Raw genomic sequence first — 19,758 nt, forward strand, 5'->3', positions numbered from 1 at the left:
TTTGTTATCAAAAAGTAAAAGAAACCTATCTTAGCTGACTCTCTATCTATTCCACAAAACAAAATTATCGATTTGCGTTTGATAATTGGTTCAATTATTTTTGGTCTCTCTTGGGGATTTTCTGGTCTCTGCCCTGGAACTGGTCTAGGATTAATAAATATATTTAGCTTACATATTACAATTTGCTGGTTTATTACTTTTATATTAGGACAAAAAGCAGTAGGTTTATATGATAGCATCTAAAATTATCATCAAAAATAAGAATTAAAAGTTCTACCTGTCAGCACAAATACTATTTCCAGCGATTGAATAACTAAATAAATTCATTAATTAATTAATAATAATAAGAAAAATAAATCACTTCATTTTATAATAAAATTAAATATTACTTTATTTATTGTATTTTAAAATATTAATTTAATTATTACTTAAGATCTTCATATGCTTTTTATATAATAGCACTTCCGTAAATTAGATTAAAATATCAATTTTTTAAATTTAGGCATAAAAATTAAATATTTTAATAATTTTCTAATTAAAATTTTTAATTTAAAAATCTAACCTAATTATATATGATTCTAATACCTATTTTACTACAAAGACACCATAAATAAACATTAACCAATAATACTATCATACTAATATAAATATCAAATTATATTATCACTGCATAATAAAAATTGTTATTGATTAGAGATAATAGAACAGTTTAGAAAAGTTTAATTACTAAAATAGATTACATTAATTTTTCCTTTTTCATTCTTTCTAGAGGTTGCCATACCACTAGATTTTAATTAGGCGTTAAGCTATACTATTCCAGCTGTTATGATTATAAATTAGTTAATCTATTTTGACTTTCATATCTTCTTATAAACTTGCATTACTACTAAGATTTTAACTTTCATAAATTTTGTTACTCATATCAACTTTTTTATTTGCTTTTCATTATTAATACAGCAACTTATCTATATGTTACAGTGTTTATTATGATTCTTGCTTTGATTGGTTTAGGGCAGGTATTTTAATTGGCTCAATTGTTGCTTCTTTTATCTCCTAATTTCATAATTATTAAACCTATTTTTGTTGCAAAATTTAATCTGATTATAGTTAAGGTTGCTGCTCTACTTAATTTCCTTTATCTAAAACTAAATTTTCAAGCTTCTAACTGATTGCTTGATTCAATTCTTAATTTTTTATTTCCAAAACTTCTTTCTATTGATAGGAGCTAACTTAATGTTACACCTGAGCTAGCTCCTATAAGTTAGCTTAATTATTTTTAGATAGAAGTTCTTCATAATTAAAGATGCTTATTTGTTCATTGCCAACAGATTGCTATTCACTATATATTCTAAAATTCTGAGGATTTTTAGGATTTAAAATTGTTGGATAAAAATTCCTAATATCTTAGCTCTAAGCTTGATCTCTCTGTTAGCAACTTGTTTGTTTATTGCTGCAATTGGTCAAACAAACTCGAAAATTTTATTATTTTAATAACCAATAATCTAAGAAGTTAAATTCTATTTTGATTCATAATCCTTGATCAGCATTTATGAGTAATCTTTAATAATTTCTATTAATAATTGCTGTCTTTTTCAGATAGTATGAATTAGTTCAATGTTCTAATTTTATTTTAAGCCTTGTGCTTTTTTTTATACACCTTAAATTTTTGTTGTAATTATATACTAAATTTTTTTCTTCATATTTTGTTGGCTCTCAAATTATAAGGGCTGAGAGCCAATCCTGCATCCTACTATACAAAAAAATTCACTTCACCACATTTGCCATAGCTGTCATTTTAACTAAGCTCTTTAAATTGATCAATTTGTGTCTATATATAATAACTAAGCTTCTAAAGAACCAATTTATTTATTTGTATTTTCTCATTTGATTATATATTAAATTGAAAAAATTTGTTTTTTAATAAAATATGATATTTTTAAAAGAAAAAATTATTTTATTTTTACAATCTTTGCTCAAAAAAAAAGATAATATATCTAGTAAAGTACTTGTATGTCGAGAGAAAAAATCTATCTTTACTTACGAATAATTATGATTTTAACATTAAGTATTTTTTTAATTTTAAATTTCTTATAATGATTTAAAAATAAGTTAAATTTTATTTTTGATTATTATTCATATCTTAAATTGATTGGTTAATTTTTAAATTCATTAAAATTCAGCTTACGAAGAAAAATAGTACATTGAGTTGAACATCAAAAATGGTAAATTAGTCTGTTAACTCCATAATATTTTTTAAATAATTTAAAACTAAATCCTATCAGGTTTTATTAAATAACTACTTGCTATTAACACAATTTATTAACTAATACTCATCAAAATCAAAATTATTAATTAAGATTGAGTAAAAATAAAAAAATAAATACTGCAATTAGTTTTAAATTACAAATTGATTAATAATTTATTCAAGAAACTGGTTTAAGAATATATCTTCAATTTAGATTGCAATTTTTATTGTTTTTTAGTAAAATATAAAAAAAATTAATTGTATTACACATTATTTAAACATTAATAATTATTTAATAAAAATTTTATAAATTCTATTTAATTAGGCCTTTAGCTTTACTTTATTTAAGTAAATTTAATTCATAAATTTAGTTTTTTTAGTAAGCTATTTATTTACTAACTTTCCAAAATATACATTTACATATATAAAATAATAATAAATCGATATTTCTATATTTTAGGTAAATTTATCCAATTTCAAAATATTCTAAAATAAAGCATATCAAATATACTTATATTTATTTGTTTTATTTCACCCTTTTTTATTTCACTAATATACTTTTAAGGCAACTAATCTTTTTGCTTTAATACACTTACCTTTCAATTGTTTTGATTAATAGATTTAGTTCATACTTTTAATATAAATTATTTAATAATTAAAAAAGTTATAGAATAAAATTTTAAATAAAATACTGTAATTTAAACCAATAAATAAACTTTAACACAATAAAAAATAAAAAGAAAACTAATAAATAAATTAAAAGATTTGTTATATTGTTTTAAATTCATTTTTATATTAAGAAATATAACAATCCAAAACAAAAAAAATTAACTGTTTTTACCTTAGATCAATTGTCAAATTTAAGAGATTAGTGCATTTTCTTAAATTATTACATAATTCTGAAGCACCAATTACATTTATTTAATTTGTCCTTTTTAAATATTGAAGAAATAATATAATTTTAATGAGTTTGTTCTAAGGAAAAAATAAAGAAATAATATGAAATAATAACATATGAATTAATAATAAAAGCAAAAGTTGATAATGAAAAAATGAGTAAAATTAACAAAAAAAGAAATAAATTAAAATACAAATAGAATAAAAAATTTATAAATAAAATAAAATAAAAAGCTAATAAATAAATTAAAAGAGTTAGTAATATTATTTTAAATTCATTTTTATATTCGAAAATATCACATTCCAAAACAAACAAATAAATTGCTTTTACTAAAGAACAAGTGTCAAATTTTAGAGATTAGTGCACTTTCCTAAACCTAAACCTAAGCCTGATATACCTTCATCACCAATTTAATTACCACTTTTTAAAAATTGAAGAAAACATTAAGAGTAAATTAGTTAGTTACAATCAAAAAATAAAAATAAAAAATTAAATAATAAGAAATTAATTAATATTAAAAGCAAAAATTGAAAATTAAAAAATGAGTTAAATAAACAAAAAAACAAGAAATATATTAAAATGCAAGCAGGCAGAATGAAAGAAAAATAAATCAAATAAAAAGCTAATAAATCAAAGAGATAGTTATATTGTTTTCAATTCATTTTTAAATTCAAAAATATGGCAATTCAAAACAAATAAACTGTTGTTACCATAGATCAATAGTCAAATTTGAGAGATTAGTGCACTTTCCTAAATCAGAACCCAAGCCTTATGCACCAATTGCACCAATTTCATTCCAACTTTTTAAATAAAAGGAAAAAATGAAGAAAAAATATGATAAATAAGAAATTAATTAATAAGAAAATCAAAAGTTGAAAATTAAAAATGAGTTAAATTAACCAAAAAAAAATTAATAAAAATAAAAACACAATCAGAATAAAAAAAATAATAATAAATAAAATAAAAAAGCTTATAAATATAAATTAATAGAATTAGTTAGTTATATTGTTTTAAATTCATATTTATGTTCAAAAATATCACAATTGAAAACAAATAAACTAACTATATTTACTTAAGATGAAGTATCAAATTTGAGAGATTAGTGCACTTTGCTAAACCAGAACATAAGCCTTATGTACCAATCTAATTCCAACTTTTTAAATATTGATGATAAAATATAAAGTTAATCAGTTAGTTAAAAGGAAAAAATGAAGAAATAATATGAAATAATAACATATGAATTAATAATAAAAGCAAAAGTTAAAAATGTAAAGATGAGCTAAATTAACAAAAATAAATAAAAACACAAACAAAATTAAAAAAAAGAAAAATAAATCAAATAAAAAGCTCATTAATAAATTAAAAGAGTTAGTTATATTATTTTAAATTTATTTTTATAATCAAAAATATGAAAATCCAAACAAAATAAATAATCTGTTTTTACATAAGAGAAAGGGGCTTTTATTAACCAAAACCTAAACCTGATACACCTATTGCACCAATTTTATTTTGGCTTTTTAAATATTGAAGAAAAAATATTTATTTAATTAGTTAGTTAGAAGGAAAAAATCAAGAAAAATATGAAATAATAAGAAATTAATTAATAATAAAAGCTAAAGTTTGAAATGTAAAATTAATTAAATTAACAAATAAATAAAAAATAAATAAAATACAAGCAAAATAAATAAAAAAGATAAATAAATCAAATAAAAAGCTAATAAATAAATTAAAAATTTGTTATAATTTTTTTAAATTCATTTTTTTTCTTCAAAAATATCGCAATCCAAAACAAACAAACGAACTGTTGTTACTTTAGATTAAGTGTCAAATTTGAGAGATTAGTGCACTTTCCTAAACCTAAACCTAAGCCTGAGGCACCTTCATCGCCAATTTAATTACAACTTTTAAAAATTGAAGAAAAAATATTAAATAATAAGAAAATAATTAATAATAAAAATTAAAATTTTAAATGAAAAAATGAGTTAAATTAACAAACAAATCAATAAAAAATACAATTAGAATATAATAAAGAAAAATAAATCAAATAAAAAGCTAATAAATAAATTAAAAGAATTAGTAATAATATTTTAAATTCATTTTTATATTGAAAAATATCACAATACAAAACAAATAAGCTGTTTTTACCTTAGATCAAGTGTCAAATTTGAGAGATTAGTGCTCTTTCCTAAACTAGAACCTAAGCTTGATGCCCCATTTGCGCCAATTTAATTCCACCTTTTAAAATATTAAAAAAATATATATATAATTACCATAAATCCTCATAAATTCTCAACAACAAAAAAATTCACCATATTTTCTGAATATTTATAAACAACCATTTAGTGCTCTTTGAGTTAGGGGGGGGAAGGGTTGGTGAGAATTAATGAGGATTGACAATAATTGATTAGTTAGAAGGAAAAAATGAAGAAAAAATATGAAATAATAAGAAATTAATTAATAAACCAATCAAATGAAGGAATTGAAAAAATGAGTTAAATTAGTAAAAAAAGGCAAGCAGAATAAAAAAATAAGAAAAATATATCAAACAAAAAGCTAATAAATAAATTAAAAGAATTAATTATACTATTTTAAATTCATTTTTTATATTCAAAAATATCACTATCGAAAACAAATAAACTGCTTTTACTAAAGATAAAGAGTCAAATTTGAGAGTTTAGTACACTTTTTTAAACCAAAACCTAAGGTTGATGCACCAGATGTGCCAATTTTATTCCACCTTTTTAAATGTTGAAGAAAAAAATAAATAGTTAATTAATTAGATAAAAAAAGGAAAAAATGAATAAAAATATGAAATACTAAGAAATTAATTAATAATACAAGCAAAAATTGAAATTGAAAAAATGAGTAAATTAACAAACAAACAAACAAAGAAATAAGTAAATAAATTCATTAAAAAAACACATTTAAAATTAAAAAAAAAAGAAAAATAAATCAAATAAAAACTAATAAATAAATTAAAAGAGTTATTTAGTTATATTGTTTTAAATTCATTTTTATGTTCAATGATATCGTAATAAATAAAAAACTGTTTTTACTAAAGAGCAAGTGTCAAAATTTAAAGATTAGTGCACTTTCCTAAACCAGAACCTAAGCTTGATGCACCAATTGCACCAATTTAATTCCACCTTTTTAAATATTAAAGAAAAATATATTTAATTAATTATTTATTTAGAAGGAAAAGATGAAGAAAAAATATAAAAAATACAAGCAAAAGTTTAAAATGAAGGAATGAGTTAAGTTAAAAAATAAATAAATAAAAAAAGGAAGAATAAAAAAAACAATAAAAATATCAAAGCTTATAAATAAATTAAAAGAGTTAGTTGTTTTATTTTAAATTCATCTTTATATTCTAAAATATCACAATCCAAAACAATAAAAAAGTTTTTACGTTAAATCAAGTGTCAAATTTGAGAGATTAGTGCACTTTGCCAAACCGGAACCTAATCCTGATACACTTTTATCACCAATTTAATTTTTACTTTTTAAATTTTGAAGAAAAAATAAAGAACTAATTAGTTATAAAGAAGGAAAAATTAAAATTGTTAGTTAAATTTTTTTAAATAATTTTTATATTCAAAAATATCTCAATCAAAAATTAATAAACTGTTTTTACCTTAAATTAAGTGTCAAATTTGAGAGATTAGTACACTTCTCTAAACCAGAAATTAATACTGATGCACCTTACCTTTTTAAATATTGAATAAAAAATATAAAGTTAATTAGTAAGATATAAGGAAAAATCAAGATAAATTAAAAAATACAAAAAATAAATAGTTAATAATCAAAATAAAAATTGAATGAAAATTTAGTTAAATAATTAAAAAATATTTGTATTAATAAAAGTGAACTAAATTAGAAGATATTTTTAATAAGTTAACATTTAAAATCAGATGAAAATTAAATATAAAAAACATTAATAATAATAATATTAATATTAATATATCAAATATACCGATGCTTCATATGAATGTGGAGAATCTAAAATGATTCAAGTTAAGAGCTTAAAAACTTATTTAATTAACAAAAATAAATTTAAATAATATTAATAAAAAAATAAATATTAACTTGTTCTAGATCATCAAAATAATTATTTTATTATATCATTTATTTTTTTATTTTTCAAAAATATTGTATACAATTTATGGAAATTTAATTATAAATATATTAAAAAATGAATGAACTTTTATATCAAATTAATCTCAATAAAAAGAACAAATAAAATTTAATAACTATCAAATACAAATTAATAAATTTGCTTTTAGGAAGTGGAATCACAAAAAGGTTAGTGTTAAATTAATTATTAAATCTTAAAATTTCTGTTAAAACTTAAATAACAATAATCAAAAATGGGTAGTCACATTTTTATAAAATTCTATAAATTAATGTGCTTAAATTTTTATAAAATAATTTTTACTTATCAGATTTTTCTGATTTAGTCCAGTCATTAGATGAATAATTATATATATTGAAAAAGATTTAATACATATTTAAGAAATTATAATATTGAAAATACATCTAATTATACTTAAATACAGCATATGTTTTACAAGCCCAGCCAATTTATGTTTAAAGAATAATATGTGTATAAATATAAATAAAAATAAAAAATGGATTAAAAAAGATTATGGAATTATTCTATTGATCAAAAGTAAAAGTTAAGAAATTAAATTTAAAAGAACTTATTTATTTTCAAATTAACCTTTATTTTTTTTTATTTTTTTGATTGAAAGAATAATTCAATAAATAATATTTTTTAATTCATTAAATATTTTTATTATTTCATTTATTATTCTTTAAGTATAAAATGGATGATGGGTTTTAAAAAAATATGTGGGATTTAAGTATATTCTCAAAATATATAAATGATCAAAAATTTATTTAAAAAAGTTATTGAAATAACCCTCCAAAAAAAGATTTGAAAAATGAAAAATTGATATGAAATGCTTCATTTTGACCCTATGGTCTTAAAATTTCCCCCTAATTTATTCTTTCAACAAAAATCATTAAAAGAAAAAAGACTGAAAGAAAGTAAATTAATTATATCTTTCCTCAACACTAATTCATTCTTGCATAAGCTACCTGAAAAAAATAAACTTTCACATTAAAATAAGACTATTAATAATTTACTAATCCTTTATTCCTTTAAATGGAGATTACTAAGTATATACATGATATTCTTTAGTGTATGAATAGTCTTAATTTAAATTTAAAGAAGTTAAATTAGTAAGTAAATCAAACTATTATAGAATTAATATAGAAATTTACATATAAAGTAAGTATTTTTTAGTAGATTAAAATTTAGGGATAATTTTTTTATTATATCAAAAGTATATTTTATTATCAAGGGTCAAATTTTTATACATTATCCAATAATACCAACTGAAAATACAGCACATCTTAAATTCTCACAGCATCCTATTTATGAAGGTACGGCTAAACAAATAGTTTTAATTTAAAGGCATTTTTATATATCTTAGTTCTAATATTAGTTATTATCTTAATAATTACTTGTAAGAACAACAGATTAATCAAGTTATTAAGAATTTAAAAAGCTTAAGGTAAATAGGAATAATAGGAACGATCTTAATAAAATATTTAAAACTTTCATTTTTTGCTTTAAATTATACTTTTTCTTTTTTTACTAAGCTAGTTTTGATTTTAAATAATTAATTAATTTATTTATTTTTTTTAATTAATTTTTTAAGCATGCATTTAATCTAAATTTTCAGTCAATCTATTTCTAAATCATTAATTTTTTATCCTCTTTAGAAAAAAATAATGTAATTGAATAAAAAAATAATTAAATTATCTTACAAATCATTCTTTCTTAATTGTTAAGTAGAATTACAAAAAAAATTAAAATAAATTTATCTGAATTAAAATATCATAATTTTAATATTTTTCAAGGTATAAAAAGTTTTAGAAAAGTGTTTAGGATTCAAGGGATTAGTAGATCTTAAGTAAAACACATATCATCTTATCAAAAATATATTTTGATACTTTTTTCTATTTTCATAAAAATAGATCAAATTATCAAAAAAATTTTGATTACAGATACTGGTTATAAAATCTAAATGTTTTGGAATATTAATACATATTTTGTTTTCAAACAAATAATTAATTAATTGTAAGTATAATCTTATTCTGATTAATATTATTAATTCATTGAAATTAAGCTTATACTGATTAATATAATTAATTATTTTTTTTTATTTTTTAAAACAATAAGAGTGTAATTTAATTAGAAATGTTAATATTGATTGGTAATAAAATGAGTAAAAAGTCTTTATAACTTAAAATTTGAAATAGATAAATATTTAATACATTTGATAAAGGTAATTTCAATCATAAGATAAATATTAAATGGAAAAGAAATTAATATATACTAAATTTAAATTGAAAATAAATTATTTATTTATTCCTCAAATTTTAATAGAATTATTTTAAAATAAGGTATTTGAAATATAATCATTTTTTATTCTATTTTTATGATTTTACATCCAGCAAACATCATCTAATACATTTATTAATTACATTCAGTACACAAAAAAAGAATAGAAAGTTATATTTGATTAATCTTCCTTATTTTCGCTAATTACATCAAAATTTTTAAAAAGAATAGTAATCATCGATAATTAACTAAAATTTTTACTTATTAGATTTCTAGAAATATCAAAGAACAAAAAATAAATGTACTCTTTAAGTAAGGAATTTAAATAGATTTTTTATTTAAATGGTTTTATCTTTAAAATGAAAAATAAATACCTTATATACTCATTAATTAAGATTTTTGAAAAACAATTTGTTTTCTTATTTTAATACCTAAATTTATATTTAAAATTCAGGCTCAAAAATTAAATTTTTCTTTTCAAAGAAAAAAAATTGCAGTATTTTTTAAAGCTGTTTAATTCTGGTTAATCAATCTAAATGAATAATTGAATACCTAAAAAATTATATTAAATGTAAAGATTGTTATTGAAATTTTGCCATTTACTTATGCTCAAAGGTGATATTATTATTTATGAAATAATTATATTAAAAAAATAAAAAATATTTTATAAATAATTAATGGTAAAAAGAGAGCATAAATTATTGTTGCAAGAAAATAAAAAAATGTGATTGATGATTTAAAATAAATTTTATACATAGAAATAACTTTCTACTCTAATCATTAAGAAGATTTAAAGAAATTCTGTGGAAAAAGAGTTTGTATGCAAATATATTATTAAGAATTAAGACAAGTAAATATGGAGATTTATGTTTTATAAAAAATTCTTAAATGCATAGAAAAGGGAATTTTTATCACAAAAATGAATAAAAAATGATAAAATAAATATCATGATTATGGATTAATTATAAAAAATATTGAGATCAAATAATTATTACAGAGAAATGATGATGATAGATATGAAGGATAATTAAAATATGATATCATATATTAAAATGAGATTAATATTTTGGTAACTAAGAAGAATCTTAGAAGTAAAGTGGCAAACTGATTCAAGCTAGAATTGAATTATGAGGAATGAGTTTTTGAGAAAATAGAGATAAATAAACATATTTTATCAAAAATGTCAAAATGTGTTTTAAAGGAAATATTTAATTTAATTAAAAATTAAGAGATAAAATATATTTGACAAATGGAGTTGAGTTATGGTAAAAAAAGAGGAAATGTAAATTTTATGCTTAGAAATGAAGAAATATAGATATGAACAAAAATTAAAAAAGAAAGAAATTGAATAAATTAATTAATAATGGAATAGAGTTGTTATTTAGGATTATTAATAAATAATATTATGATTGGCTTACAATATATAGTTTTATAGTTAAGATAGGAGAAAAAATATCAAATTTTGTGTCAATAGCAATAAATATAAGCAAAGAAAAATAAAAAATAAAAGTCTCTTTTAGTTTTAAAACTATGTGAGGTAGTAACATTTACTATTAACCAAATCTGCTCTAAATATAAATTTTCAAAAAATAACTTTCCAAGAGAAAAATAATACATTTTTTGAGATATAATGTAATTTAACGTGGCGGATGGTTAATTTTTAATCTCAAAAATTAGAGGTTTTTTGCTTTTAAAATTATGTTTATTTGTAAACCCTTTATAATAAATTTGTAATTTCAAAGATATTCAAATAGATAAATTTATTTATTTACATTATTAAATATACAGATACAAAATTGATCTATAGAAAATTTTTAATATTTTTAAAATAGTCTAAAATAAATCTAAATAATGTTAAAATATAAAATACTCGACAAGCAGTTTGAGGATGTAAATAAATGATATCTTGTGTTATAAAAAAATATTTTTTTTAATAAAAAAGATAGTGAGCTCTTCTTTCTAAGCTCATACTGACATCATAGTAGAACTAAAGTAAAATCTATGGAAAATATAATAGTATGTATCAAATCTTTTATAGTAATAGTAAATTAGAAACATAAGACGTACAAAAGTTATGCTCTTTATTAATAAATTGCAAAAATCTTTTAAATTTGGAACTCAATCTTAAGTAATTCTATCTATTTTTGCATTATTATTTTTAACTATTATTTTTTTTTTTATATCTTATCTCCATTTTTAAAAACTACAAATTTAAATATACTAAAAATCAAAAGTTTGAATGATATCAACGATGAGAGTACATAAGAGCTATCTTCTGCTTTATCAGAATGCATAAATCTATAAAAATTTGTGCTTTCGCTTGAGTAAAAATTGATTAAAATCTAAATCTATTTATTTATTGAAGAATAATTTAATTATTTCTTTATATACCTATTTTGTTTGATATAAATACTTGTGAGGATTATTATAATTTTCTACTTTTTTTAGGTTTTAGATTGTAAAAAGAAAATATTATAAAGCTATTTAATTTTACCTTTTTTATTTAAAGAGAAAATAAGATTGGAGTGCAAGGAGCCACAAGCTTAGCAAATATTTTTAAATAGCTCAGTAATCTCAAAATAATTACTCTCTAGATGATGTAGAGTTTTAATATTATTTAAATTTCATCTCTTATTTTAATTAATTTTTAAATTGAAATCTTAGAATAATTTGTATTTTTATAAACTTTTATTTAGCTGAAATTAAATTATTACATTTTATAAAAATAAATTTAAAGGTAAAATATAATCGAATCTTAAGGATTTTCGGATATATGCTTTGGATTAGCAAATTGTACTCAACTTTAAACATTGAATTTAGATTTTAGGTAAAGAAACTTTATCAGTTTTATTTGATCAAAATATCAGAATTTTTAATGAGTTAATAAACCTTTTACATATATTTCTCATTTAATTGTAAATAAAAAATATGCTTTTTTAAAATTAACTTTTACTTTTATTTTTTTAATATTTAGTTTAATATTTTATTTTATTTTCTTACTTAAAATATAAAATTTATTAAAAGATGGAATTAAATTAAAGAATAAGGAGTGCAAGGTCTTGCTTAGGCCTTAACAAAGCTTACTAACCTCTCAAACCTATCTCTTAACCTTAGGTAAAAGGAGTTTTTTATTAATTAATTTATTATTTCAAATAAATAAATTAACTTATGTTGTTGAAATAATTTGAAATTTTCACAATTAGTTTGTTATTTAATAAACAAAAAAATATTTCTATCTAAAAAATAAATTGATATATTTATTTATTAATCTTAAAAAGCTCTAACAAAATAAAAATTTAAGGCGCAACTGATTTAAGTATTGCTTTAGCAGAGTGTGTCAACCTCAAAAGTTTAGAACTTAATATCGGGTAAAAATATTACAATGCAATTAAAAGCAAAATAATAAGTTTTATTTGTTTTATATTTTAAATTTGTTATTTTATTTTTAGATAAAGTTTATATATATCTTTCTTACTTAGTTACTTTCTAAATATATTTCTTATTATTTTAACTTCTACCTTTATTTAAAAATTAATAAAACTACCTATAAAAAGATACAATCAGATTGGAGATATTGGGTTATAATAATTGGCTTCTGCATTATCAAAACTAATCAATCTCTAAACATTATCTATGGATCTAGAGTAAAAAAATATATTAATTTTTTAAAATATTTACAACAGAATCATGGAATAAAAATAAATTGTTTAATTTTCTTTTTTCTTTTTATTTACTCAATATTGATTGAATGGTGATTTAGTTTTTTGTTAAAAATAATATATTATGTTTTGATATCATTAAAGGAGAAATAAAATTGGAGTCTCAGGAGTAAAAATGTTAAGTGATAGCTTAGCGATTCTCTAGAATTTATCAGCTTTAACCATTTCATTTCAGTATTTGACTTATTTTTATTATTAAAATATTGAAAGAAACTAAAAGAATAATATAAATGTCATTCATTCATATAAATAATTTAAAGCTTTAACTCTATCACTAACGAAGGTGTCACATCAATAATTTCTGCTTTAGAAAAACACTCAAACCTTTAAAGTTTGGCTCTTAACATTTCGTAAAAATAATGTTTTTATATAATTATTTTTTTTTCTTAAAATATTAAAATCCAATTATCTTTAATAAAATATATTATTTTCTAAACCAATATTTTTATTATTTTATTTCTTATCTAAATAATCTAAAATTAATTGAACCATTAATATTTCAACAGATTTAATAAAGTTGGTGAATAAGCTGCTATTGATTTAGGATCTTCTTTAATATCTATCACTAAGCTCTCAAAACTTGCTCTTAATTTATCGTAAATATTTTTGAGTTTTTAGATATTTTTTTATCAAAATATATCATAAAAATTTAAGTTTATCTTAAAAATTAACTAAAAAAATATCGACTTAAAAATAAAAGATAAAATGACTTTTCTGATTCAAGTTTGAAGGCTATTGCTGCTGCTTTGACAAAATGTGCTAATATCTCAAATTTGGCTCTAAATATATGGTAAAAATATACATATTTTATAAGTAGCTACAAAAAAATATTAACAATTAATTAACTAATTAATTTTTAAATCTGTTTTGATTTGTAAATGTTTTAAAATAAAATTAATATTTAAAAAGTTAGAACAAATTTGATGAATAGGGTTTAATTCATTTAGGATCTGTTCTAAAATACTTCTCTAATTTATAGGGTTTAGAAATTATTTATGGGTAAATATAATTTGCTTATTTATTTATTTGTTTTAATTAAATATATAAATGCTTTAAGCATATTTAAAGTATAAAATAAATACAAAAAATAATTTTTTAAATCATGATTGATAAAATATTTATTTATTATTTTTTGGTTAGTATCAATAAATAATTAAATATTTTTTAATTATTTATTAAAAATTAATTGTACATTTCATTTATAAAGAAACTCAAAAATAATTTAGTAATATAAAAAAAAATAATTTATATAAAAAGCTATCATTAATTTGAGGAAAAAACACAACAGAGATTTAAATCACTCATTTTAAAAACAAGAAAATTAATCAATCTTTCAGTTAAATAAAGCTGAGTTAGTTAATAAAACTGTATCATCTTTTTGATAAAAAATTAAATTAACATAATTAAAATATTATTAATAGCTTTTGTATGCATTTTTTATATTTCTATTGTTAAATATTTCTATTTAAATAATTTAATTTTGCTTAAAAATAAAATTAATTTCAAAAAGCTTAATGATAAAAGTATTTAGTTAAAACTGCTAATTTTTTCAAAAATAAAAAAATTATCTCATCTTTCTGTTAAATAAAACTGAATTTTTAAAGCTGCTAACTCATACTTTTTAATATAAAATTAAAATTAAATTAGCATTTTAACGCATAAAATATTTAAAGATATTTTTTATGTTTTTATAAGGGTGGAGGAGGGGTAAGTTTTAAAGTTGTATTATTATTCTCTGAAAATTATTTCTTTATTTTTAAATTTTTATAAGTAAAATTAAATAATATTTCAAGTAGAACCTAGATAAATTGAAAAAATAATAAAATATTATTAAAAAGTTCTTTATAATGCAATTAATTAAATTGGTTAATTTCATTTTTTATGAATTAGATTTTAGCTATTTTCTATAAAAAGTTATTTAGAATTTATGTAATTGTTGATTTGATAGGCAATTAATTATTTTTTAACTTGAAATTATGTAAGATATTATTGATAAAGAGTTATAATAAATCAAGAGATAGTAGGAATTAAGCAAATACAATGACCTTTCAAAGTCACAGTAGCTAAATCTTAGCAAAAAGGGTTTGAGCTATTCTAATTTATATTAAGCTCCTCCATTAACAATTTCATCACTTTACGAAGATTATAGCACTGGATAAATCAGCATGTTAGAAGCTTTAGAAAAGAAAGATGAAATTGTACAATGGAGTAATATCCTAAATTCTTCTTAAATATCATCGAAACAACCCTCAATAATAAGAAAAAGTAAAATTTTTGAATTTAAAAATAAATTAAGGCATTTAAAAAAATGAATAATAGACTTAGAAGACAGTATTCATGAAATGAATGATTAATATAGTAGAAAAGTAAATTTAAATGACATTCATATTCATTGTGAAAAATTATCATGATTTCTAAAATAATTAATTTATTAGCAAAGATATGAAAAGGAAGTGATGGAAAATATATCAAAAGAATCTCAGTCAAAGTATAAGAAACTAGAATAAAATGAAAAAAGTACTTTCAAAATACTAATTTTAATTTAAAATAAGCATTTTTTGTAGTTTACAAAGATTTCAAAACTGCCTTAAAACTTAACATTAGTAAAGTAAAACAATCAGACCTTATTAATGATATTTACAGAATAGATGTAAACAATTTTTTTAATCGAATCAATACTAATTTTATTTTCCTAAAGGATTTAGAACCTTCTAAGCCTACTCCAAGGACAGATTAAGATTAATTTCCTAGAGGTCATCCAATTTTAGTAAAATAAGAACTCTCTAAAGCTGGAAATTTCTTCTTTGATCAGCCTGTAAAAGATAATAAAACATTCTACTTTAGTAACTGTTTTAAGGACAAAGACTCTGTTTTAAAATATTTGAACGACGAATTGAAAATCAGAGAGCATCGTTAAAGCTTCACAAGCTATAATTAAATAAAAGGAATAGCTCTAAAAAGGCTTGAGTAAGAAATTGAAGTATTAAGAGAAATTATTAAAGGATTGCTGCTCAATAAAGTATAGATAACTTTAATTATTTTGCTTATATAATATGTCTTTATTTAATTATTACAGATTTAGTTAGAAGATTATAACTCTATTTATTACAGATTTAAGCTAAGCCTTGAAAAACGCGAGTAGCCTAAAGAAGTAGTTAATGAATTTGTTTTGATGTTTGACTTCGTCAATAATCTCCCCTTTACAGTGGAAAAAGTAAGAATAAAATATGGCTTTTTTAGGAGAGGATAAAAGCATGAAGCAAACAGGACTACGAATGAACATATTATAGAAAACGAAGACGGATAATGCTTTATTAGAGAAATTGATAAAATTATTTTTCCTGATAAAAAATTAGACCATTTTATCTATTTTTAAATTCTCATTTTTCACCATAAAGTAAACAAATTCATATTATTAAAAAACTTTATCCTTTTTAAGAAAACTAATCCACTTTTAAAAAAGTTATTTTAATTAAAGCATTAAAAAGTGATTTGTAATTTATTTATTAATCAGTTAATTATTTAGTTCATTCGTTCTAGCTTTTCTCTTTTTGAAAAATAGGTTTTTGAGCGTTTAAAATGATAATTTATTTTAAATAAAATATAAGAATTTAGTTTTTAAATTAAATGACGATTATTATTTGAAATTTAAACATATAGAATTTCATTATAATTTTATAATGATAATACAATAAAACAAGTAAAAATTTCCAGAGAATGCAGGATGGAGTGTGCACAAGATTCATAACAAAAGTAAGCTAGTTGATTTTGGCTAGTTTTAAATACCTTTTTATGAGCATCGACTCGAGTTGGAAAGTGTGCTTCTTGATTACTAAAAAAATATAGGCCCATTAAGATTATTTTTTTCTATACTTCCATACAATCATGAATAGGAAGAATCTCCTTATAGGAATTAAGAGTATTATAATGTTTAAAATTATGGTTTACACGAAATACATACTGAAGAGAGAATTCCATAAAGAATAAAAAATTAAGTAAAAAAAGAGAAAGAAGAAATACAATAAAATAAATATCAAAGAAAAAGATAATTTTATGAAGAGGCTTTTAAAGAGATGTCGTTAGATCAAATAGAATCTCTAAAACCTTCAAATACATCATTATTCAAGTAAATTCTTTTCCTTTTTAATGTCTTACTGAACTATTTATTATTTTAATTAATTAATTAGTATAAGTTCTAATAAATTTTCAGATAATAACACTGGAAGCTTAAACTCTAATAACTAATTTAATTCATCTTTGGTGCATTTAGATTAAAAAGAAATAGATAAATTTGTTAGATTATCAAAAGACTTTAACATAGATTCCTCTCAAATTTTACAATCTTTGAGTAAATCTAACTAGAATATGTTCACAATTTAAGAAGAAAATACTCAAGATTTCTCACATTTAATGTGAACCAAAATTATTTCAATAAATTAATTAAGTAATTTATAAGCAATACTTAGCTTATTTAATATATTTTATAAGCTATTTTTAAATAAATTAGTGATAAGATAGATAAATATTTATTTATCTAGTTAATTAATTAATTAGTTAATAGAAGTCTATGATACATCTACAAATATTTAATAGAAATAATTTAAAATAAATACAAAGCTTTAATCAATTTTTTTAAAATTTCTTTTTATTGTTATTGTTTTGCTTAAATTTATTAAAATGGTTTTATTTATTCTTTTTAATAAATTTATTTACTCCCTAATTATTATTCTAATTATTGTGCTATTTATTATTTCCATTAAATTTTTTAAAGTTCTTTTTAAATTTGTTGGCATTCTTTTAACTATTTTCTTTTTAAGCTTATTTTGAATCAGGGATTTCTTCTTCTTCATTTAACTTATTATCTACCTCTTCTTCATCTCCTTAGTTTTCATTTTCTTCGCTATCTTCTTCTTCCATTTCTTCGTTTTCAGAATCGTAGTCTTCTTCATCTTCTAAATCTTCTTCATTATCATGTTCATCATCCATATCTTCTTCTTCATCATCCTCACCTTCAATATCATCATCTTCATTTGCCTTATTGCCATTTTGTCTTTTATTCAATTTGCTTTTTTTACTTGGCTTATCGTCTTATTCATGTATAGAATTAGCATGTACTTTTTGATAAAGGTCGTTGGAATAGCTTTCGTCTCCATCCAAATCTTTATCATTTAATCTTTCATCTTCTTCAAATTCGAAAATCATTCTGTCAATAAAATTCTCATCAAATTTATCTTCCTCTTCTTCCTTAGTGAGTTTTTTACTCTTAAGTAAAGTAATTTTCTTTTTTTATTCTCTTTCTTGCTTCTTTTGATTGAACACTATTAAGATAATTTAAAGTTAAAATTTTATAGATATTCATAATTAATTTACATGAGAGAAGTCTTTGGTACTTTTTGCCTTCAACGTGTCTTAAAATGACATTTTTCATTCTTGGTACTTTGGTTTATGTTAAATGGCACCAAAGGAAGTGTCTATTTAATAAATTTTCTACATTAATTGCAAGTTGATTATTCAAATAAATTACTCTTCAGCTCCCTTAAAAGGCACAATATGGGGCTTGTATTGATCGAAATCAAAATCCTTTTCTATTGCTTTTTGATAACCCTTGCTCTGATTAAAAATGAATTAAATTAGACTATTTTGTTAGCTTAGTGATAAATAAAATACCTTAATGTATTCATTATACTTGGAAACGTCTGGGTTCATTTCATGATTGGTTAACTTGCAACGAATCTTTAAAGATAATAGAAAGGATTAATGCTAAGAAGCTGACTAAAATTGAGATAATTTACCTTTCCATTTTCGAGTATTTCGAAGTAGGGGTTTGACTTGACTATTTCAATGATTTCAGTAGACATTTATTGTTATGTATTTGATAGTCTTTAAATAATAAATGAATATAGGATTAATTTGTTTCTACTTTGTTTTATGTTTTTATCATTCTATTTTGAATTAAAATCAAAAATATCTAACCAAGCTTTTATCTAATAAAATAAATGAATAAGTCCTTGTTAAGTTTGGCCATTCCATAAGATTTTAGAAGATCTTAAACAATTTTTTGTATAATAAATTCTTTATTTCTTTTAGATGTTATCAGCTTTGCTTTATCTTTTTGAGCAATTTCGTAAATAATTCATTTAATTATACATACAAAAAATATATGCATGATTATTGATACTATTCATCATTCTCTTTACAAATGCAAGTATTATTCTATTATCTTATATATAATTTAAAGAGATGCAGACTATTATAATAAAATTAATATTTTTCACAAAAATCAAAAAATTCTAATATCGTTTTCAAATTTCAACAAAATTAGCAGTATTTTTTTTCAAAGAAAATGATTATTTAAAATATTTATTAAAAATAAAATAAAAATAAATAAATTTTATTTTAACTAAAATTATCAAATAAAATTTATAAATTTATTATTTAAAGGTTACAAAAACGATCTAAATTTAAGCTGAAGTTTAGAGTAAAA

The 19,758-nt window shown here is 19.9% G+C and overlaps 5 protein-coding genes across 5 annotated transcripts in view; 3 read left to right on the forward strand and 2 right to left on the reverse strand. All coding sequences in view use genetic code 6, as the record gives it.

Moving 5' to 3' along the window:
• TTHERM_00169120 (YeeE/YedE family protein) overlaps positions 1–309 on the forward strand; it is a gene marked incomplete at both ends in the record, with an annotated part of 1,051 nt that extends 742 nt beyond the window's left edge. Inside the window, one exon of the mRNA XM_001008671.3 lies at positions 1–309. This exon is cut by the window's left edge and continues 108 nt beyond it. Coding sequence (XP_001008671.3) covers positions 1–309 — 309 coding nt within the window.
• A 2,482-nt stretch (positions 310–2,791) lies between these two features.
• Positions 2,792–7,127, reverse strand: TTHERM_00170139 (hypothetical protein; the record flags this gene model as incomplete). The annotated part of the gene is made up of 13 exons (XM_001471081.2): positions 2,792–2,876; positions 3,087–3,176; positions 3,474–3,563; positions 3,854–3,943; positions 4,216–4,296; positions 4,588–4,656; positions 4,955–5,044; positions 5,289–5,378; positions 5,791–5,880; positions 6,200–6,289; positions 6,553–6,642; positions 6,778–6,849; positions 7,117–7,127. The coding sequence occupies 13 exons, from the start codon at positions 7,125–7,127 to the stop codon at positions 2,792–2,794; spliced, it is 1,038 nt and encodes a 345-aa protein (XP_001471131.2).
• Positions 7,128–11,406: 4,279 nt separating this feature from the next.
• Positions 11,407–14,625, forward strand: TTHERM_000170149 (kinase domain protein; the record flags this gene model as incomplete). The annotated part of the gene is made up of 15 exons (XM_012795783.1): positions 11,407–11,445; positions 11,498–11,547; positions 11,594–11,683; positions 11,790–11,879; positions 12,065–12,154; positions 12,293–12,382; positions 12,580–12,669; positions 12,834–12,923; positions 13,110–13,199; positions 13,359–13,448; positions 13,535–13,624; positions 13,781–13,870; positions 13,975–14,064; positions 14,184–14,273; positions 14,532–14,625. The coding sequence occupies 15 exons, from the start codon at positions 11,407–11,409 to the stop codon at positions 14,623–14,625; spliced, it is 1,263 nt and encodes a 420-aa protein (XP_012651237.1).
• Positions 14,626–15,250: 625 nt separating this feature from the next.
• TTHERM_00170150 (hypothetical protein) lies at positions 15,251–17,690 on the forward strand (the record flags this gene model as incomplete). The annotated part of the gene is made up of 8 exons (XM_001008675.2): positions 15,251–15,539; positions 15,594–15,640; positions 15,710–15,791; positions 15,839–15,924; positions 15,973–16,293; positions 16,351–16,671; positions 16,976–17,400; positions 17,462–17,690. 8 exons carry the CDS (start codon positions 15,251–15,253, stop codon positions 17,688–17,690), a joined length of 1,800 nt encoding a protein of 599 aa, XP_001008675.2.
• Positions 17,691–17,897: 207 nt separating this feature from the next.
• Positions 17,898–19,132, reverse strand: TTHERM_00170160 (surfeit locus protein; the record flags this gene model as incomplete). The annotated part of the gene is made up of 5 exons (XM_001008676.1): positions 17,898–18,592; positions 18,645–18,745; positions 18,799–18,884; positions 18,942–19,007; positions 19,067–19,132. 5 exons carry the CDS (start codon positions 19,130–19,132, stop codon positions 17,898–17,900), a joined length of 1,014 nt encoding a protein of 337 aa, XP_001008676.1.
• Positions 19,133–19,758: the final 626 nt, after the last annotated feature.

Source organism: Tetrahymena thermophila, assembly GCF_000189635.1.
Source record: "Tetrahymena thermophila SB210 genomic scaffold scf_8254798, whole genome shotgun sequence".
NCBI lineage: Eukaryota > Ciliophora > Oligohymenophorea > Hymenostomatida > Tetrahymenidae > Tetrahymena > Tetrahymena thermophila.